Source organism: Phragmites australis, chromosome 20 (assembly GCF_958298935.1).
Source record: "Phragmites australis chromosome 20, lpPhrAust1.1, whole genome shotgun sequence".
NCBI classification, from domain to species: Eukaryota; Viridiplantae; Streptophyta; class Magnoliopsida; order Poales; family Poaceae; genus Phragmites; species Phragmites australis.
In genome coordinates, this window is record NC_084940.1 from 1,784,528 (window position 1) to 1,807,018 (window position 22,491).

The window sequence follows — 22,491 nt, forward strand, 5'->3', positions numbered from 1 at the left end:
GTTTGGGTTGGGCTTTTATGAGTCGGGCGAGAGTTTCGTGTTCGGTCTGCGCCGGTTTTTGTTTGGGTCGCGTCGGGTCGGGTCGGGGACTCGGGGTGCGGTGCTGCTTTTGACGGTAATGGGCACGGTTTATCCGTGTATCCGCGTGTCAAAACGTTAATGAATGTATGTTTGAGAAGTACTTACTACTTCTTACCAATAAGTCTAGATATGTATTTGATATTAAACCTAACGTGTTGAAATAAATATGTATTGTGTTCGTGTCTACATATCCACTCTAAATATTTAACATGTAGATTTAGATCATTGGTGGCATATAAATTGGCATCGTGTGCCCGCCACAGGGCTGTCCTCACTGCGCCAACCTCCACCCCCCCTCCCAACATGTGGATGATGATTCTTACCTATTCCGGTTAATAGATAGGTATAGATATAGGTTTAAAAATTAACTTGCGGGTATAGTTTTGCATAGCTTCTGTCTGTCGGTATTGTGCCCGTTGTCATCTGCAGTGATGCTGCTACTGCTGCGATGGCGTGGCGTACGGGCGTGCGGTGCTTGGAGAGTTGGGACTTGGGAGTTTGGGAATGGGTCCAGCCGCGGCTACGTGAGACGGGGGGCAAGAGGGCCCGACCGACTAGTCGACTCGCTTGCGTCGCCGCGCTTGGCTTCACTTGGATTTCTCCTCCTCTTCGATTTTTCCTAGTAGGCGACGGGATAAGGCTTCGCCGATCGATTTCACGACGTCACAGAAAAGAAGTTCCGGACCTGGCCAGAATACGGGGCAGTAATGGAACGCTTAAAACATGGCACCAGGAGATTAGGTTCCAGCACCAGAAGAGAGCATTCTTGTCGTGGCAAGCATGGCAAAGTTTATCGAGGACATTCTCGACGTGAAAGAAAGAGACCGACCCCCCGAGGGGCGATCCATGTCACACTTGAATTTTAACTTCAATCACACTCATCTTTTCGCTTTTCAGACCCAACCGGCAACAGCAAAAGACCCATCGAGATTCAAGGCCTCTCAACACAAGGCGGAGCGCGGACGGCTTCCACTCCAGCACAACTTTGCCATTGCTGTTTGGTCAACAAACGGAAGGAATTGCAAACGGAACTGGCGTGAGGTGCGGGCAAGAACGCATGAGGCAACTGCTATCCTTCCGAAATTCAACCAGACAATTTGCACAAGATTAGAAAATCTTGCTGCTCAGTATTGAAGATCTCTAGTAGTGGGCCAGAAAGGAACAACTAGTCCTGATAATCCTAGTGTTATGTGAATACGACTTGATGATCTTCGTCCCAAGATTTTCACATTGCAAATTTGGCATAGCTCAAGCTCGATTTATTTGCGGACAAAAATATCAGAAAGCGTACGAGGATTATAATCCAAAAGACACCATTACTTCCGGATTCTAAAATCATGACAGACATACAGAAGCTAAGTACTCAGAGGCTAAGTACTCAGAAGGTAGGTATCAGGACATGCTCACGTATAAACAGTCACAACGACAACCTATGTTTTAAGACGACCCCTGCTCCAACTTTCTCATAAATAGTCATAACTCAAAATATCAACAAAAAAAAAAGCTCCGGTCTCACACGATTGATACGAGACGCAAAAGGTCGGGCACTAGAGCATAACTATTATTCGGAGTACATAAGAATTGCGAACCACTAAGTTGTGTATCCTGCTCCAGTTCTTACACCACCCCTGAGGGAAGACGTAGCACCAGTTGCCCACCAACAAGACTGTACCACCACAACCACCCGTTAGTAATGTCCAAAGTATCAATCAATTAAACTTAACAGTGGCACTGAACATACCTCTTCACATAATAGTAGCAGAAATCTGCCAGGATGAATGTCTGCACGATTTCTGACAGAAGCACCATAGACGGCCACAAACCATAGCCCAGAGCTGTCAACAGACGGCCACGCGTGTCCAAAACCTACATTACAGAAATTGTTGCTCAGATGATCAAGAGTTTGAATCCCACGTGCCTTGGATGAGTGTAACATTCAGTGCCATGAACAGGCCAGAGAATTGAATCTGAAGGTAAATCATGGCTAGGGGAACAACAACCGTCAATAAGAGTGCGATCACAGACTGGCTTCAATTAAACCCCACCACCCAGAAACAGAAATTTGATTGTTCAACAACAACGGACCTAAAAACACAAGCATTGGTAAAACTAAAAGAATCATCACCCAACGACATGGACTTTGCAGAAAATTCTGTTGGGTATAAACAACAATAACAGTGGAACAAATGCTCCTACGAAATCATACAGCTGTGTACAAACTGCTGTATGCACTTACCAATGCTAATACAAAGGAAAGTTACGAGAGAAATATAAATATACAAGAAATTAACTTGAGGGTTGATTTAAAAAGACGAACCTGTAGAACCCAGTGGGCACAGCTAAGAAACCTCGCAACTCCCAATGCAAATACATAGTGAGCTGTGAATGGTTCAACAATCTGCAAAAGATGGAAAACTGAAGTCAGAATATTTAATCCTGCAATCAAGGGAATTGAAAGGTAGGATAAATCGATCTACCTTGGTGTTTTGCATCAAGCGTAATTGTGGCAGCACCGAAACAGCTTCCAGGTAAACACAGAACGCCCAGCTGATCCGGTTCACAATGTTGTGAGATGTTGATGGATGAATAAGTAGTGCTAACGCGGCACACGGTACCACCTTAAAAGAAAGTAACAAAACCCCATTACAACAATGGCATGTTACAACTAAGATGTGCGAATGTTGTGACGAAACATGCAAAACTAGGCGGTATAGGTCTAATGCTTTCTGTTAGCAGAAGCTATAGCAAAACTAGTGGTAGAAATTTAGTTGATAGCCTTACGTGACTTCAGCTGCAAGCTATAGCAAAACTGGGAACGGCAATTGTCAATGCAATTACACCCGTACATAATACAAGTAGAGCTTTTAATATCCAGAAAAATTCTAAAAAAAACAATGATACAAATTTCAAGTTGTAAAGGCAGTTCTAGATTCATGTAAGGCACATCAAAATTAATTGTAAAAAAATACCACTGTAGCTTGAAATACAAGATAGGACAACATGACCTCAGCCAAGCAGATTAGCCAAATATGGTACATGGAAGCATGGCTAGCCTAAAAATTATTCCAATGGTCTCGCGAAACAAAAGTAGTATGCACAAAAATTGAGGAAAACCAGTTACTAAAAAGCAACATGATTTTCAAAGACGTCACCAAATGACTTAAGAAGTACATGGTAATCCTTTTGATGTGCACCCTAATCATATAGCTCTGACAGCCTCAACCTTACTTAACAAATGTCGGCAGAAAGGAAATATGTTGATGAAATACTAACAATGTGGATCTATGGTGCTATATTGGACAACTCCGATTTAATACCATAATCTAGAGCTAAGTACAGTTCCTGATCTAAACTCCTAAAAATGTTAAGATACAATTTCGTAGGTTCTTACCACATAGTACAATGCAAAGTTGTCCTTGTCCACCATATAAGTTGACCTCAATTTGAACCGTATCATGTAAATAACAAACAGTGTAGCCACAAGTGTAGCAGTGTCCAGAATTGTATGTATGTCATACTCCATGACAAAGCTGCAGTACAGTCTAACAGCTAGAAACAACGCAGTTAAATCCTGAGACTTGAGGGACAGTCCTGCAAGATTAAGATTGAATGCCTTATGACTCTTCGACTCTTGGTAAATCAGGCCATTAGTACATAAAGATGGAGTTCTTAAAATAAATGCCGACATCACTAGGCTAGGTTATCTTCAGACAGAGTGACATGCCAATTAATTCCCTGGTAAATCAAATAGAACATTCACATAAATGTACTATACAATTATAAACAAAGTGAACATACCAAAAAGAGCATATACATTAGACGATGAATTTTGAGGCATTTTTCACAGCTTGAAATGCAATAATTTGTATGTCCCGACCAAATGATAACCATAACACTTGATCCAAGTAACAGAACGATCACAGGTTAACCATGTGCTGCACAAGATAACTTACTCTATACAAAACACGTCAATTGCGCATATCAACGATCTGCAGATCTCTGGCATGATAATTCCCAAATCCAAATTCTAAACCATGCCAAGTAAACCACACAACCGGTTGGTATCAAAACCTATGCATGGAAGCTGCTAGAAAGACCCAAAACTGGACAACACAGAATTCGATTGAAGAGCTAATTTCTCTAACTTGTTTCAGTTAAACTCACCACACCGCACCACCCTTAGAGTGCAGACTAACAATCCTATTTGAACCTTCCAGCCAAATCAAAGCAATGATGTAATTAAACATATTCACAATAATTCTGCAACTTACTAACATGGCACAACTTGCAGCCCCAAAACATATCTGACCAGCAATTAGATATGTCCCCCATACGAAATCCCGAAACAAAAAACTATCAACATGAAAACCCTAAAACATAACAGTGCTACACATCTGTCTAGCTCCAATACAAATCTACACGCAGAAACTAGAACAAAAACATAAGCTCCAAAGACCAAATGGATCAACATATATTCCACCGCCGCCCCTGCCGTCTCCTAGATGTGCCCATCAATTCACCGAATTTTTTTTTGCAAATCATGCCCGAAGAAACGTCTCGGGAAACGATGAATCTAGGGGTCAATTCCTACAACATCCTAGTCCCCAGCGGCGCTGGCACGGATCGAGCGATCTCGACAGATCGGGAACGGGAGCCAAAGAAGGGGTCCGAAAACGAACCGGCGCAGGTCTTCTCCTTGGTGAGCTTGTAGATGAGCACGCCGATGCCGAGCGCGTGCGCGGCCTCGGCGGCGACGAAGAGGTTGTCGTGGTCGTGGACGATGAAGCGGATGAATACGAGCGCGGCCATGCCGGTGACCACGGCGAGGAAGGCCTTCACCTTGGGCGGCTGGCGCCGCACCCACGACGTCACTGCGCCGAGCGGCCGCTTCGTCCCCCTCATCTCGCCTCCCCTCGGTCGCCTCGCGTTCGCGTCGCCTCACCACCACCGCACCACCTCCGGTCGAAGGACACGGGATTTTTTTTATTTTTATTTTGTTCCTCTTTTCTCTCTCTCTCCCTGCGCGAGTATTTTACGGGGCGACGGATAGATCGGAGCGGAGTTAATGGGAGGCCCGTGCCCTCACAGATTTTGGCCCAAAAGTTTTCTCTAAGGCCTGTTGGTTTGGTCTTCTATTTATGATTTCTTTAAAAAACTATGTTTTTAACTTTTTTAAAGTTGTTTTTAGATTTTAGCTGTTAATTTTATAATAATTTTTTTGGCTTCTCAGCATATTATTTCTCAGAAAAGTTACTCTCAGCTAACTTCTCAGCTTCTAGTTCATTTACTCAGAAGCAAACTTCTGATTTCTCCAGAAATCACTTTTCAGCAAACCCATTTATTTAGACTTCTGACTTCTGAGCTTCTAACAGAAATAAAAACCATAAATAGCCTGAAACAAACAGTCTCTAAGCCTCACCAGCATCGATGGAGTATCCGTGCGTTACAATGATTTTTAACTTGTATACACACTGTTAAATAGTATGTCATTGTATCTACTCCTTATATAATCGAAGTAAGAAATACAAAGGTAAATGAATCGTGCTGTATAAGAGCACAAAATGGCATAAGAATTCTATGCTCTTAGGTAGATGATAAATTAAACCGTAGGTTGATCAGTTTAGATAAGGAGATGGCATCGAGCATGTAGCACAACTCACGGGTGCTACTCATTGATCGGTCTACCAAGTAGCGATTCCCTAGCTCTGGCCAGATTGGAACTTCACATAATTTTTATGAATATGCACATTAAAATTTTCCAATATTATCTGAGAAGCATCGAGGATCAATGATCATGTTTGAAATCTGCAGAGGGATAAAGTTGCCCATGAATTGAGAAAACGCATTGAAGAGAGAAAAAATGCGTACAAGAAATCAGTACTTTTCACCAAAGAAAATCTTTTGATAGTAATTGATTTAATGAACCACAGCTAACAGGTGTATGTTGAGGACTACGTGCCTCTGCTTCCTTCAAGATCCTGGACAGCCCAAAACGTTAGTTAGAAGACGTCCGTGAGGAGGACAAATATGAAAACAATTGGTAATGCTATCTATCGCTGTTGATGGTGATCAGTACCTATGTATATAAGATACAAGCGTAAAGAATGCATATATTCATTTTAAACACATGAGTAGATATCGATGAACACAAAACAACATACGTTCAACTATGTGGTGTGCATTTTATCTGAAGTATAAACTTCTCAACCTCACTAATGTCCAATCCAACGCTATATACACATGAATATCATGATTTGCAGAAAGCTATATTTTTTTTTCACGAACGAGATCCACTCCCCCCGCTTTAATTTCAGAGGGCTGAGAGCATCTCGAGAATGAGCGATGCCCACAGGAGCAGGGACGCGTCACGAAGGGACAGCGCCCCTGCGTGCAAACGTCGAAGTTTGAACACACGACAGTAGATAAGGCTCCACCGAGCCTTACGATTGGACTACTAACCCACTGCAGAAAGCTATATGAAATAATAAAACATTACTGCCTAAATTGTAGCAAAAGCTAGGAATGAAAGCTAAATATTGAGATGTGCTGTCAGGCATATGTACTCTATACAACCGTGTCAAGTCAATCATCGAAGATGAGGATGATCTAAACCTGCGAAATTCATTCACTATATATCAACAACTGGACCAGAACTAGCACAGCATACATCCTGAACTGATCATTTGCAACAAATTTTGATTACAGAACATGCTTCAAGCGACAACTAAAGCACTGACGGTCATGCATGCAGGTTGCAGGCCATGAAGTCGTCGGCCTCCTTTTCTCGGCACGATGACACGCGGAAGGGCGCCCCGGCGAGAGCACAGAGGTGGCGTGCCAGCGGTGACATAGCCCGACGCGTGGCGTGTTCTTGGATCGAATTACACGTGACCCCTCAACGCTGGCTTTCGTCAGTATTTTGGTGGCATTGCGTGTGAGATTTTGAAAGGAGTTTTGAGCTGGAGAAACTAGCTGTTCTGAAGATCCGTAGTATTTTCATCCAACACATCCATTTACTCAATTACACTGGTTATGTGCTACATGCCATGCCTGCTATAGAAAAGCTGACAGAAGATCTTATCCATCTTGCCATTTTGGGGTCCTCTGGCCACAAGTTGGCATTGGCTGGCATTTGTCAATTTTTGTATGAACTAAGCCACAGCCTCTCATTTATTTTTTTTCTTTCCCTAAATTATCTTATGAGTGGTATGTTCATGCATGTACTAGTCTACTAGATATGTAACTTGAGAAATTTTGGGTTCCGGAGGGAGTATAATCGCAAGGTTGAAATTTATGGGAATCAACGGAAGGGCTTCATTAGGTGTGGAGCCAGTGGCTTAATTTGACTCAACACGGAGAAACTTATCAGGTTCACACATAGCAAGGAATGACAGACTGAGAGTTTTTTCTTGATTTTATGGGCGGTGCTTAGTTGGTAGAGCAATTTATCTGGTTAATTCAGTTAACGGACAAGATCTTATCCTGTTAACTAGCTATACAGAGTCATCCCTCTGTAGCTAGTTTTGTAGAGAGACAAGGTCTGTTTAGGCCACACAAGTTTAAGATAATAACATGTATGCGATGTCTTACATGTGGTACACTGATGTATCCAACGACAATTCAAACTAGTGTTATATAGAGAACCAAGACTTGGCTCGAATGGTTAGTTAAGGTAGTTGTACTTTCTACTTATCAAGGATTAAACATTGGTTTGTTCCATGTGTATCTCACTAAGAATGAATTTTTTTTCCAGTGATAGGCAATGTATAACGAGACGTGTGTGATAACTTCATCAATTTTCAAGCTCTACATCTTCGATTTTAAGTAAACGTTATGTGAGTATGCGCGTGTGGTGGTGTAAGTGTGTAGGTGCGTCTACGAGTTATACTGCGTGTTATCTAGCCATTTTTTAGGAAAGTATCCTAGCTTTTTTATTACCCATATTGTTGCTTAAGGTATCTCTAATGAAAAAATCTACATTCACAATCTACAAACAATAAACAAGTTCTGGATAGGAAAATAATATCATTCAGTGAAATATTTAGACCATTGAGCATTACATGAAGTTCTAAAAAAAATGCAGCATTGAAACCCTTTTGAAAAAGAAGATTACTAATATAAGCTCTATTTGGGAACACATAATTTGCACATGAATTGCCTAAAGTATGCTAAATTTAGCACGTTTCATTTCCAATGAAATTTTTAACGAATCCCCTCACTCCATACTTAATCTAAGCATCTACAAATTTACCAATTTAACATTAGAAAACCAGATAATAATCGAGAAAAGGAAAGAAATAACTCAAAAACGTGAGGTGGTAACCGAAAAGTACCTGCCCATCCCTCTTCTCCCACCGGCCACGATTCTTCCCTCTCTACGAGACCACGAATCCTCCTCCTCCTCCTCCCCGATGCTTCTACACCGCCACCTCCTCGTCCCCATTCCGTACGACCACGATCACCCATCCAACAGATCGCTCGCCCATGGACGCCGACGACCCCTCCGCTGCCGCCTCCGCCTCCTCCGAAGACACCTTCGTCGACGCCCTCGACTCCCTACCTTCCCCTCCCCCTTCCCACACCCCCTGCTCCTCCACCCTCCGCCGCCGCCCGCGCCGCGCAAAAATTCAAAAACACCCCGACCCCATCCTCTCCCCTTCTCCCTCGTCCTCTGCAGCCGCCTCCACCGTCACCGCCGTCGACGACGAGCCGCCCCTCAAGCCTGACCCCTCCGAGGCCACCAGCGCTCCACATCCTCCCCCGCCCCCCGAGGACGATTCGCACGAGAGGGATAAGGATGCGCACGCGGACGTGGAGGTGGAAGCGCGTGCTCCTACCGCAACGCCGACGCCGAGCATTCTCGAGTACCTCGCCATGCTCACCATCAAGGCGGTGGTCTTCCAGGTCAGCGCACTCATCAGCTGCCTCGCGTTCCCGGTTCGACTGCTGCAATGGTGGTTCCTCTTCATGACCGACCCGCTCGGTCTGGCCCGGGGCGCGAGGGCGTGGGCGCTCGGGGTGGCTGGGGATGCCGCGGGCGCCGTGACCGCGCGGCTCGGGGTTGGAGAGGGCGTTGGGAAGGTAGCGCAGAGGCTGGTGTGGGGGTCACTCTGGGCCGTGTACGTCTGTGTGGTTCTGTGCGCGCTGCTGGCTATGGCATTCCTGGGAGGGGGCCTCTTGGTGGGGAGAATCGTGGAGGAGCCTGTTCAGGTGACGGAGACCCTAAATTTTGATTACACCAAGCCTAGCCCGGTGGCCTTTGTGCCGGTGCCGCGGTTGGTGCCGCCGAATCAGCGGATGCAGCTCGAGGTGTCCCTGACACTGCCGGAATCGGATTACAACCGGAGACTCGGTGTTTTCCAGGTATATTTCCTGCTGATCCTTGTGAAAGCAGCTTTGCATGATTATTCCCTTTGAAAATATTCATTTGCTACCAAGAGAAAGAGTGACATCTGATTGAAGCATTGTAAATGAATTGATATCGACAATGTAGGCAGAAGTATGTCTCTGCAATTCATCTCATAGTTGCATAGTGAACTTGATTGATGATAAGATAGCTACTATGACCTCTGTTTTGCATTGAGATAGTCTATTTAAATGTCTGATGAAAAGATGCCTGGAGCTGAAAATTTTGTGTTCTGTTCTGTACTTAGGCCTGCATTTTCAACAAGACACATTACACTCACTTCTAAATTTCACGCCTGGTTACATTGATGATTATCTCAATCTAATCTACCTTCCTCCATTGTGCTCAGGTAAAGGCAGAGTTTCTATCTGCCGATGGACAAGTGATCTCAACTTCCAGCCAACCATGCATGCTTAAGTTCAAGAGCGTTCACATGCACTTCATAGAGACTTTTCTCCGAAGTGTCTCTCTTTTGTCTGGTTATTCCTCGGAATCCCAGGTTATTAGACTAAAAATGAGGGGTATTACTGAGGGTTTGGAACCAACAACAGGAGTAAAGATAATCCTTGAACAAAGAGCAGAGTTTAGTCCTGGTGCAGGCATCCCAGAGATATATGCTGCATCACTAAAGCTTGAGGCTGAACTTCCTCTTTTCAAGAGAATACTCTGGAACTGGAGATGGACTCTTTTTGTTTGGAGCAGTATGGGGTTCTTTGTCTTTGAATTGTTATTTTCCCTTGTTTGCTGTATACCTTGTAGATTTCCAAGGAGTGGACATACTGCTGCTGCTCCTTAGGCTAACTCATGTAATGTACAACTCCGAAATAAATGAAAAGACGACGTTGATGTGGTGCAATGAATTACTAGACACGGATGCAGCTATACTTGATGTTTTGGCACCGAAGTTTTGCACCGGACGGTAGCATTGATATTTGACAGGGCTGGTAAGTCTCATTTCTGTTAGTTTTGGAATTTTTCGTTTCTGTTTTGTTTTGGAAATTTTTGGTGGATGATAAATTGGCGACATTCAGATAACTGTAATGTGAATGTGATCAGTGGGCATACGGGGTTGAAACATCTGAAAGAACAAAAGGTGCTGACCATGCAACGCAAAACCTCCACAACATTAGGGAAGCACTGCCTGAGCTGTAGGATGAAGCTCGGAAGGATGAAGATGTCAAGAATTCGAGCAAAGTCGGAATCGAGTCATCGGTGATTGCGTGAAATGTTGGATGAATGTGTTTTGCTGTGGAGAACACCATGAGATGATGGGATCATTTTTGAGAGGCCATCTCGGCAGTCTGTCACTCTCTGTAGCCTCAAAGTAGTACTACTAATCAGGATAGGAAATCATGTTGTAATTCTCCTCAAGGGGAATGACTGATGCCACTGATGTTACTTTCCCTGTACCATCTAGTAAGAAGTACTTAGAAATTAAGTTAAAATAATTTTTGATTTATACGTGATAAATGATTAATAAGATTGTCGATTTGTTTTATCGAGTTTTGGATTACTTAAGTTTGATTTGAGTATTTTGATTATAAATTAACTAGAGTTAGAGATGGAGAAATGTGTTTACTTGTCTCATGGTGTACAGGTGATGGATGAAACTTAGCGTTTGACGGCGGATGATCGGGGTTAAACGGGTGCTTGGTGCTGAATGATCAAGGAGGCAGGACGGAGTAAGGGTGATCCTAGCTGTACATGTGGAGGTCAAGCAAAACATAAAACGGAGGATGAAGATGATGTGTTAATAAAATCAAGCAAAATAGATGCTGGTACAAGTGACAAGGCGATCCGAGAGATTGTGAACATGAGAGACTTGCTAGTGGTCAGAATCGCAAGACGGAGTACATGTGTCGACATTAGAGCGTTTGTTTAAAGTGTAAGCAAGTGGTGAGTCACGCTTTGAGAAACGTACAAAGCTTTTCGTGGTTTGATATCAAAATTGTGGGGGGACTGGAGGAGTATGTAACACTATCGCAAAGCTTACGTCGAGACGAAGCTAAGTCGTAAAGACGTCGTAGCCGTTCGATAAATTAAAAAGAAAATAGATCAAAACATCCTCGATGGTAAGTTCAAGTGTATTATAAGATAAGAGTATTTTAGAAAAAGTTAGTAAACTTATGGATCAAATTTTTTACATCTATAAATAATGGGGTAGAGGTATTAGAGAATTTGAATCAGCCATTTAAGCTTATTGTGTCACTTATTTGAGAGCCTATTTCTATGGTTTTAGAGAAGAGAAATGATGAGTGTTTAACTTATATATTATGTGAGAGTTTTGAGTGAAAAATATTTATAACCCGCTTAAAATATGGCTGATCTCTTTGAGTAATAAAGTTTATGTTTTTTATATATTTGAATTTTCTTTCTTCTAGTTTTTCTCGTTCCTTATAAGTTTGTAAGTTTTCGATACTTTATTGTGATTTTCGTTTTGATGTTTAGTATTTTGGCGATACCCTACGTCAGGCACGAACCTTGTCTTATCCTGCACTGTTATGCACTTGTATGGCCAATGTATTTTCCGTAGTTAGCGGTTGGATTCATTCATCTCCTCTCCCCCCACCCAACCCAACCAGGTCTCTGGTGGCAACCATCAAGAAGTGAGCATCTGTACGTGATGTGAGATACGCACAGGGCCGGAGACGATAGGAGCACGTAAATGTGGAGGATCTTCCGTGCAAGATGTAATTCACGCATCAACTCCCCGCTGTCGCAACACTAGCTAGGCTTCTCCTATTTAACAGCTAGCCTTTCTCTAAACCTTTTCACCACGGCACTGCATCTGCATAAACACCAATCTGCATCTATTGGTAGCACCAGGCAAGAGCAGCTTGAAAGAACAGGAGAGGAGAGGAGTGGCAAATGCTGAAAGAAAAGGATAGGTGTGTTGATGAGAAGTAGCAATGGAGGGATGTGAGGGAGCGGGGGAGAGAGAGGAGGGAACGGGAGGCGTCGGGAAAGAAATGACCACATTACATATGCTATAGACGAGTCTTAGTAGTCAAACTAGTTTATGTTCACAAGGAGCCAGAGATCTTCGCACAGGTAGACTGAAGACTCTATTTGGACGGTTAAAATGGTCAGGTTCTATATCCTGCGATCAACTGTTATCATGAGGTGTGGCGTAGCGTAGAGGTGTAAAGTGGTTAGGGCAGCTAAACCTCCAGCAAATTGACATCTGTAACAAGATTTTCTACTTGAAATATTGTCATTCAGATCAATTAAGCTCTACAAAATATGAACTTCTTATCCTGAGTTGGACAAATGTACGGTTTGGTGGTGTAAAGTAAAAAAAAAAAAAGATAAACAGTTATTTTTTGTGTTTTCTGTAGATTCGACTTTGCAATGAATCGTGATAAAATGCATGCACACTTCAATTGCATATCGACTGGAACATGGATCTTCTTTTCTCGTTAGCATTTACCGCCTTTGAACTAGTAGCAGTCCTGTTCCAACTACAATTCGAATGATGGCAGGCATGGTGGTTGTGGCTGGAGCCAGGATGATGCAGGATCAGGTAATCATCCAGCTGGTGAGCATTAGTGCGTAAATGCATACTTTCTAATCATAAGTTTTTTTAAGACTATCTTTAATAGCTATCTTAAATTTTCATTCTTAAAATACTATTACAGCATCCCCTATCACTATTACAGTATCCCCTATCCTAACACTATAGCAGCATTATATCACTAGATAGAGGATCTGTTAGAGATGAATTTTCAGTGCTATAGTAGACCGTAAAGTACTGTAGCACTAGAATTTGCAGATTTGAGGATTCCGTTGGAGATGGCCTTAATCCATACAATTGACTTTCAACCCTTCTTTTATATACGGTATGCATATGTCAAATTTTGTTGGTTTGATCCTTAATCAGTAGTAGTACCAATCAACCAGCATGCAGCAACCAGCGAAGGCTAGCACCGCACCATGGTTCGTGCATCGGTAAAACTGATATGTCGAGGTGGCGTCCAATCTCTCTCCAGGCGAACTACCACGAAGTCACATATCAATGTCCCAACCTTACCTGAATCATCACAAAAAAGAGCAACCTTTCCTGTCCAACTGTACTGGTATTGCGACGATTGTTTTGCTCTGTGCAGGGAGGACAAGTGTGTCTGGGGACATCACCATTGGTGCTCCAGAATACCTAATCTCGTGGTCTGTGCAGATACGATGGTTGCTCCATAACACCAGGATTTCTTGCAAGGGAACGGGAGCTTTGCACACATGTCGCATGTGTTTGCAAGCTCCACCTGTGAGTCTGTCATTGCTAGTGGCAGACGTACGATGAACTCTTTTTCCTCTCCTAGCCCTCTCTTCTTCTTTCCCTCCCTCTTGTTCCATCATATTTCTCGGCTCGTTTCTCTTATGGAGCACCAGCCCTTAAAGATCCGCCCCTGGTCATTGCCAGTATTTTGCTCAGGATGACTAAGACTACGACTACGATGCTAGTCTAGTTCTTATTGGAAGATACGCTTAGAATCACTGTTGTTTCTGCAGAGTTCTCTTCTCTCGATTTATAAGTAATATAATAACATGTCAAATGGTGATATGTTGGGGTTCATGGATGACTACGACTAGATACCTAGTCTAGTTTTTGTTAGAAGAAACACTTAGAATCAGATTCTTGCACTGTTGTTTATGAGGAGTTCTCTTCTCTCGATTTATAAGTATTATAATAATAATGCCAAATGTTGATATGTCGGGTTAGGTCATCTCCAGCAGCTAACTCAAAATTTCATACTCTATAATACTATTACCGTATCCACTATCACTATTACAGTACCATCTTTTTCAACCATCTCCAACAGATACTCTATAAATATAACCTTATCTTCTCTCTCTTTTATTAAATTGTTGTCCTTTTAACCGATCCGTTAACTCCCACGTCAAAAGTCATCTTCCCCTGCAGCCCCCGTCCATCCCCATCCTCGTTCACTCCGCCGCCGCTGCCATGTCTCGCCGCAACGCCGGGTCCGCGCGACAAGAAGGTCACCTCCAAACTTCTCCAGACCTCCTGCAGTCCCCCCGTCCCTCCCCAAACTTGCTGCTTCACTTCGCCGCCGCCGCCATGTCTCGCCGCAATGCTGGGTCCGCGCGAGAAGAATCACCTCCAAGCTTCGCCAGACCTCCCGCTTCGCCGCGAAGATGTACAAGATCGACTTCCACCTCGCCTGCTTCGTCGCTGGGATCATGTCCAACGCCTGCTTCCATCGAGCAATCACTCCCTCTGCGACACCAGGCCGGGCTACACCCAGTTCGGTGGTGGGGGTGCGACGGATTCACCCAGTTCGGCGGCGACCATGGTCGGGATGCGGGCGGCGACCATGACCAGCTTCCCGATGGGGTACTCGGACATCCCGAGCCCGAGCGCCACGGCGGCGGCGGCGTCCGACAGAAGAAGGTAGGCGTCCTGCGAGCTCGGTAACGGCGTCCTGCGGGTGACAGTACAGTGTTGCGGTTCCTGCGTAGCGTCCGCAAAATAGCCGACTCTCTCTCCTCGTTTTGCGGTGCCGTATCACTGTATCGGTGGATAATGGCTCCGCTGGAGAAGAGTTTTTGCGCTACAGTAATCGGCAAACGCTGTAGCGGTGGATACCGGCTCCGTTGCAGATCCTGCTGGAGTTGGCCTTAGGCCCGACGGGGAATCGGCTTCAATTTGCAACTGGATTTTAAAGGTCAGGTTGGACATTGCTTAGATGCTGGATTAGATCATACTCAGGTCAACTGGGAAAAATAAATATTACTGCCGTCCTCTTCATCACCGATGCTGACTGACAGTTTAAGGAAGGCCGAACTGTGAATAGAGAAGATTCCTGCGACTGTGATCACACGCCATGAGCCACCTCAGCTACCAAATTACTCCAGCAATCATGTAGTATATCTGTGGTAGATGATCCGGGATCCGTTGATCTAGGTGCTGCCGACTAGGGGTACGTTTGATTCACTATTATCGATTATTGTATTTTTAGTAAAATCATGTTTAAGATGTGACGAATAAATTATTTATCACAGCTTAAGTAAAGTTTGATTAAAAAATAATCTATAATAAATAAAATTAAAGATTAAAAATTATAGCCCGTCAAAACTATGATAACGAACTAAATAACTACTGGAGAAAATCTAGGAAAGTGTGACAAAATACAGTAACAAACTAAGCAGACCCTATATATACCGTCAGAATAATCATACGTTCATACTAGCACGTCTGGATACATATCCTAGCATCCCAGATTCGGAGCATGCAAACTTCTTGATGACGCTTCAATCATGTGTAGATGACGATTATGATGTTCCTAGGGAAACTGGTAATGTCAACACAATTAAGCAAGCTGATAGTGGAGTTCATTACCGAAATTTCGGTCATTAGCATCTCGCACTCGATTGGTGCAGCCATGTAGTGGCGGCGCTTACACAAAAATCAGCAGGAGCTAATAAAATGGGTGGATCTATAGCGGGAGCCAGATAACATAAATATATAACACATGAGTCTAAGTAGTATTTTATATACCTGTTAATTTGCATACTTGTCTTGTGACGGAGGGAGGAGGGCATGGCCCACCTTGACCACAACTAAGTTCCGTAACTACAACCATGCATGGCAACGACTTTTATGCTCGAGATACTCGGTCACTGTTTGCTACGCATGCAATGGTGCCGCAGTACATCACATCTGCTAGCTTTAGTATGCTTTGAGAGCTTTAGAAGAATTCTTGAGCATAATATTCTAGCTCAATAAATTTATGGAGCTGAAGCGGATGTAATATTGAGTGTTCAGGCTGCTTCTAGAGCTTTATTTTTTAATTATGTCTACGAGGAGAGAGTGAGAAATTGATATTAAAAAATAAATTTGTATGTTGCTTGTTTCTTAAGGTATTTCAAAATAATTTATTATCTTAAGATTATTTATGATTGCTTAAAGAGTTAGTTTTTTTCATAAGAAACAACAACTTCTCTCTCATGCACACATAATTAATATCTAAAAAATTAGTATTAGAAGTGACATTAGGTGAGCAATCTTATTTACTCTAGATTAAAAATAGATATTTAAGCCACTTTATATTAACTAGAAATATCATATTTGAGTGAAGCAGGGAGCTAGAGCCGTGCTATCTCACCCCTTCTCCTCAACATACCGATGCAGACTTAGCTAAGTGGGCCTGACAAACTGAGTTGGCATGACTTGGTTAGAGCATGGTCCGTCAAGCTCAGCTAGCTAATCAGCCGTGCCGTGTTGAGCCAGCTCAGATACGGATGTGGCATAGCTGACCAGTGGTAAGGTGAGGTGGCGGGGCGATTGCAGGGCCGTGCAGCGACTGGCTGGGGCCATGCCCATGCCGGCCCGGCCTGGCTTGTCATGCAGTACCGTGCCTGGCCTGGATCAAAATCACTGTACTGTCGGTCTATTTGGCCCGTTTTAGTTGGCCAGCTTTATACCTGTTCACGGTACGCGTACACCGAAGCCGTCACAGACGATCCGGAACCTGGCCCGTCTCGGTCCTGTCGGTGATCCACTCCTCACCGCTCCCCTGTCGCCACACCGCCCACGCGCTCCGTTCGACTCCACACCATCCTACTCCCACTGCCAGTGGTGCCCCACCGCACCAATCATGCCCACTCGGACCCACAGACAGAGACTCAAACGTTCTACCTCACTCCGCCGCGACCGTGCACCCAACAACTCCTTTTTACTAGTACCCGGAGTCCGCGCACCGCACCAACCCCAGCCAGCCCTCACACCTGGGCCCACATGTCAGCGAGACGAGCCCCGTCCGCCTGACCACGAGCGACGACCCCATCCGCCGCGCGGCGAGCCAAGCCGCTACGGTAGAAAAAGCTCCGAACGAAACGCCGCCGCGGCCGGCAGCAGCCACCAGCAGCGTTCCCGCCCCAGTCTCTCTCGCGCGCGCAACGAAGGAGTGTGTGTGAGGGGGGTTGGCCAGCGAATGCGATAAGGCTGCGGAGATGGGGTCCAAGTACACGCGGGGGTGCTGCGGGTGGCTGATCGTGGCGCTGATTGCGGCGCTGGTGGCCACGGCGGCGATGTTCGCCATCATGAAGCGGAAGCCCGGGGGTCGCCATATCAAGCCGCTCCCCGTGCCGGGACCGCCAGGGGCCATCGACCCCAAGTACGGCGACGCGCTCGGGGTCGCGCTCCAGTTCTTTCAGGTCCAGAAGTGTGAGTAGCTGAACTGCTTAATTGGCCATGCAATGCTTTCGCGATTCGATGGTTTGGGCTTCAAAGATGGCGCATTTTGGCGCCTGAGGCTGGAGCCCCTGCCGCCTCTGAACTTCTGAAGAAGTTTGCTCGATTAGATGTGGCTTTTCCATATTTGGAGGTCGCAAAGTTGGCCATTGACTCATTTCTGGTGTTTCGGTGGACTCCATTTCTGGAATTTCACTAATAATTCCCCAGTAGGGAAATTGTCAGCCCGGTAGATTTTTCGTCAGTTCCAGTGGCCGTGTCGTGATGGTTTTGACTGTTCGAGTTGGAATTATTCCTCTCACTGTGGAATTTGCTCCTTTCTTGGGCTGTTCTGATGTTTGCTGATATCTCATTACCTCACTTGACATTTTTCCCTGGACTACCAAATTGGCCTCTTCGATGTGTGGGCTGCTCGTTTTGCTATCAGATTGGTTCCTTGGTGGCTCCAGGCCTCCAGTTTCTTATTCTATGCCTACAATGTTGCATGAGCAAAATTGTACCAAATCTTTGCTGCTGCTTTAGTTGAAACGCTGGCCATTTGTGTTGCTTCTGTGCAGCGGGGAAATTGGAGAACAACCAGATCCCGTGGCGGGGGGACTCGGCACTGGACGATGGGAAGGAAGCGGGGCTGGATCTTTCCAAGGGAATGTATGATGCTGGTGATCATATCAAATTCAGCTTCCCGATGGCTTTCACGGCGACGATGCTTGCATGGTCAGTCCTGGAATATGGGGATCAGATAAGCGCGGCAAAGCAACTGGACCCTGCGCTCGATGCGCTCAAGTGGATTACAGATTTCCTTATCGCTGCACATCCTTCTGACAATGTGTTCTATATTCAGGTTAGAGTTTCTTATTGTTTGTTTAGATCATCTGGTGTACTTTTAGTATGTGCATTATGAATTACGAGTTATATTTGATTAAAGAAATGATTTCATCCTATCTTGTATCCCAATGATCCTTGATTAGTATGGGATCACCGTTTGCTTTTATTAAGTATAGGTATATTTGGCTGTTTGCCTAAAGTATGGGTATATTTGGGCCTGATGGCATTTCAGTAGAGGCAAAAGTTTGGTTTTTTAGGAAGCAAGAACCCAGGTCAGATACTCAGATGTCATAATGTAGACACCTAATAGTTGGTAGGTACTTCGTTGTCCGACACACATATATATATATAAGAAACTATTTCATTCCCTGAATTAAGTTGTGCTGCAGGCACCGATATGTATATTCAATTTAACCTTCGTTTTTATGAAATCAGATCCAAGCATCAGGGAATTAGGCTAGTGAATTTCTTATTTGTTGTTTCAGTATTTAACGAGGAACTATAATTTAGGTGGGCAAGGTCAGATTCAAGTCCGAGTAGTACGTTATATGTTTATTTAGCAATACTGCAATGCAACAGACACAATTTTCATTTTGTTTAACCATGGTAACTAACTCTTTGAGAATTGTTACTAGGTTGGTGATCCTGATCTGGACCACAGTTGCTGGGAAAGGCCGGAAACAATGACCGAGAAAAGACCGCTCACACATATTAGCAAGAAGTCTCCTGGATCAGATGTTGCCGCTGAGGCAGCAGCAGCCATGGCAGCAGCATCAATGGTCTTCAAATCCAGTGATACTACGTACTCTGATGTGCTTCTTCAACATGCCCAGAAGCTATTTACTTTTGCTGATACTTGTAGAGGCCTCTCAAGTGACAGCTATCCAAAGCTCCAAGACTTCTATAATTCCACTGGTTATGTTGATGAACTTCTATGGGCAGCAAGTTGGCTCTATCATGCCACAGGAGACCAGACATATCTCAATTATGTAACTGTACAGAATGGAAAAGATTATGCTGATTGGGGAAGGCCAACATGGTTCAGTTGGGATAACAAAAATCCAGGCACACAGGTTTGTGTGGACTAAACTGAGTGAATTTGTATTTCAGGATAAATTATTTATCTGATGTTCCTTTTGTATCTTTATAATTCTCTCTTCATTCAAGGACAAGAACTTGAAGTGCACTTTGTCTATTCTGTGCAGGTCCTTTTGTCAAGACTAAATTTCTTTGGCTCCAAACAGATATCAAATGCTGAAAATGAGGGGCTAAAAATGTATAGAGATACTGCTGAAGCTGTCATTTGTGGTCTGCTTCCAGATTCCCCATCAGCCACTGCTAGTAGAACTGGAGGTACGTTGTAATGTCTCTGCTCTTTGATCCGGTATTACCAGGAAATACAAAGAGGTAACTCACATTGTTGTGATCTTCAAGGTCCCTTTTTTACATTCTCATATACTGGAGAGTTTCATGATTTTTGTCGGAAACTGAATCTGTAGAGTATGTATTACAAATGTGTGTAGTTTCATCATATCAGTGTAATCTTTTGCAGGAGGGTTGGTGTGGATAAGCCCGTGGAATTCTCTCCAGCATCCCACAAATGCTGCATTCCTTGCTGTTGTTTACAGTGACTACATGCTCTCATCACGGACAGCAGCAGTGCAGTGCAGTGGAAAGTCCTACAGTCCTACTGATTTACGCAATTTTGCTGCGTCACAGGTGAGCTATGCAAAACCTTGGGAGATACAAAAAATTCTAGATGGGCTTTTAATTCATATGACATTGCTGCTTCCTAAGATTTACCAAGCTACACAGTAGAACTACCCTCCTGTCGATATGACCAGTGACGGAGCTTGGTTGTGGGCCAGGGGGGCCGCGGTTGTGGCCAAGGTGGGCCGCGGCCCCCTTGGCCCAACACAAGCATGTAAATTAAAAGATATATGGAGTGCTATTTAGACTCATGTGTCATATATTTCTGTTATCCGGCCCCTGCTGCAGACCAACCCATTTTACTGGCCCCTGCCGATTTTTGGCCCAAGCTCCGCCACTGGATATGACTGATGCATTCTGTCATGGTTGCTTTTGTTATCATGATTCTACTCTATTTCTCCTCTCTTAATAGCTGAATGATGGAAGATGCTGTATAAGTCTTCAATTTATGTTGCCATGTTATGTGTCAGGCTAATTACATCTTGGGCGACAACCCAATGAAGCTTAGCTACCTTGTTGGATATGGGAGCAGCTATCCACAGCAAGTACACCACAGAGGAGCGTCTATTCCCGCAGATGTGAAAACTGGCTGCAAAGGATTCCAATATCTTCATTCACCCAATCCAAACCCAAATGTTGCCATGGGAGCTCTTGTGGGTGGGCCGTTCCAAAATGACACTTTCGTCGACTCTCGTGACAATGCGCTGCAGACGGAATCCAGCACGTACAACAGCGGCACTCTTGTCGGTCTGCTTTCTGGTCTGGTCACCACTTCCTCTGTGGCACAGTCATTCACCTAGAAACATATATGACGTTTCGACAGTGGCATTGATCATCCTGGAGGTTATGTACAATCACAGTTTTTAGGCGAGGCTGATGGTGATGCGAGATCAGTGTGAGAAGCTTTGTTGGCCATCGTTTAGATGGATGGTTAGCACTTAGCAGTAGCAGTTAGTGATATGCTCCTGTTTTTATAATTGATGATGGTACTGCTCCTGCAGCTATAATTTTCACTGTGTGGTCCTATCTTGTTTGCTGGTGTACCTGTAAGGCTGTAACTACGACTTATGTATTTGTAGGACATATTTCATTTGTTGATTCTGTGGTGAGGTGGTTCTTCAAATCTTGTACCAATGAATTGTAACGCCTCATATGGAATGCACGTCGAACATGTGAAATCTCAATTGGAGATGAGGGACACGTATTCGTACAGTTTTTACAGTCTGTTCATTCTAAGAAAACAACCTGTTACAATGTAGGGAAGTAAAACATGTCTGATAATAGCCTACCAATGTATAATTGCTAGTATGTGTTTTATGGTTACTGGTGAAAAAGCAGCATGGTCCACCGTGAGACGTAATGAGAGGTTTCTTCCCTTTTTGTTAGAAAAGAACTGGAAGCTGGTGGAAATGATTGCTATTGTTCGTGCTCACATGCTTGGTACAGATGCTGTAGCTAATTGGCCATGTTCTCAAATTTTCCTTTGGAAGACTATTTTCTTCTGCAGCTTTTAATGCATTATTGTGTGAATTAGAGAATCTACATTAAGTTTTATCATAATTTAGCTTTGTCTGAAGTACTATATGATACTTCTATTCGCTCGGTTTGGAGTGCCCAACAGGAGATGGGTGGGGAGAAGAGGGCGGCTTGGTTAGGATGGCTTGGGCTATTTAATGAGTTTGTGCTTAATTTTACATAATTTGACCTAATTACAAGTATATATTTGCTTAACAAATACAAGTATATATATATGTGTTATACCAGCTAATTATGATTTTTTTTGCAAAAAATATTGGGTGCCATCCGGGTCCATCCCGTTTTCCAGTCACCGACGGCGCGAACAGACGCGGCGGTTGGTTGGGTGCTCCTTGGTATCCTGCCGGATATAACCGCTTCCCCTGTATGTTTAAACTGCGCGCCCTTTCGGTTTCAGTTTATCCCGCACCCAAGAATCTAATTCATCAGATTTCCACAAAGCGATTAGCAGAAGGCACAAGTTGATCGTCGCAGGTAATGTCATTTTATCGCGCGATGCAACTATTTCGTTTTATTTTCTTTCAGCAGTTCTGCACGGCAATTGCTTGCCCAAACAGATTAATGAAGTTTTTAGCACCTTCTTGAAGTAGTTGTTCGCACCAAACAACTTCATTTGATCATTTTCTTTCCCCCCTCGTCATCAACCTGTATTGTTCATAGGTATGTCCCATTGCTGATCAATCATTGCCTTGTTTACATACGCTATTCTTCAATATCTGAT

At 44.0% G+C, this 22,491-nt stretch overlaps 3 protein-coding genes across 3 annotated transcripts; 2 read left to right on the forward strand and 1 right to left on the reverse strand.

The window, feature by feature from the left end:
* Positions 1 to 1,452: 1,452 nt before the first annotated feature.
* LOC133901660 (uncharacterized) lies at positions 1,453 to 5,095 on the reverse strand. The gene is made up of 6 exons (XM_062343096.1): positions 4,761 to 5,095; positions 3,473 to 3,672; positions 2,559 to 2,699; positions 2,399 to 2,479; positions 1,823 to 1,947; positions 1,453 to 1,747 (listed from the first exon to the last, which is right to left on the reverse strand). Exons 1-6 carry the CDS (start codon positions 4,981 to 4,983, stop codon positions 1,699 to 1,701), a joined length of 819 nt encoding a protein of 272 aa, XP_062199080.1. The 5' UTR covers positions 4,984 to 5,095; the 3' UTR covers positions 1,453 to 1,698.
* Positions 5,096 to 8,351: 3,256 nt separating this feature from the next.
* LOC133901659 (seipin-2-like) lies at positions 8,352 to 10,906 on the forward strand. The gene is made up of 3 exons (XM_062343095.1): positions 8,352 to 9,444; positions 9,837 to 10,431; positions 10,544 to 10,906. The coding sequence occupies exons 1-2, from the start codon at positions 8,566 to 8,568 to the stop codon at positions 10,281 to 10,283; spliced, it is 1,326 nt and encodes a 441-aa protein (XP_062199079.1). The 5' UTR covers positions 8,352 to 8,565; the 3' UTR covers positions 10,284 to 10,431; positions 10,544 to 10,906.
* Positions 10,907 to 17,217: 6,311 nt separating this feature from the next.
* On the forward strand, positions 17,218 to 21,418 carry LOC133901897 (endoglucanase 24-like). Its single transcript, XM_062343435.1, has 6 exons — positions 17,218 to 17,672; positions 18,257 to 18,540; positions 19,160 to 19,597; positions 19,730 to 19,877; positions 20,077 to 20,243; positions 20,705 to 21,418. Exons 1-6 carry the CDS (start codon positions 17,459 to 17,461, stop codon positions 21,032 to 21,034), a joined length of 1,581 nt encoding a protein of 526 aa, XP_062199419.1. The 5' UTR covers positions 17,218 to 17,458; the 3' UTR covers positions 21,035 to 21,418.
* The last annotated feature ends 1,073 nt before the right edge of the window (positions 21,419 to 22,491 follow it).

Coding starts and splice junctions, on each gene's coding strand:
- LOC133901660 (XM_062343096.1), bottom strand. CDS start 4,983: ATGAGGGGGACGAAGCGGCCGCTCGGCGCAGTGACGTCGTGGGTGCGG. Junction 1,948..2,398: donor GTGCCCACTGGGTTCTACAG/GTTCGTCTTTTT, acceptor TCTGTAATGTAG/GTTTTGGACACGCGTGGCCG. Junction 1,748..1,822: donor TGCTACTATTATGTGAAGAG/GTATGTTCAGTG, acceptor GTGGTGGTACAG/TCTTGTTGGTGGGCAACTGG.
- LOC133901659 (XM_062343095.1), top strand. CDS start 8,566: ATGGACGCCGACGACCCCTCCGCTGCCGCCTCCGCCTCCTCCGAAGAC. Junction 9,445..9,836: donor GGAGACTCGGTGTTTTCCAG/GTATATTTCCTG, acceptor CATTGTGCTCAG/GTAAAGGCAGAGTTTCTATC.
- LOC133901897 (XM_062343435.1), top strand. CDS start 17,459: ATGGGGTCCAAGTACACGCGGGGGTGCTGCGGGTGGCTGATCGTGGCG. Junction 18,541..19,159: donor ACAATGTGTTCTATATTCAG/GTTAGAGTTTCT, acceptor AATTGTTACTAG/GTTGGTGATCCTGATCTGGA. Junction 19,598..19,729: donor ACAAAAATCCAGGCACACAG/GTTTGTGTGGAC, acceptor TATTCTGTGCAG/GTCCTTTTGTCAAGACTAAA.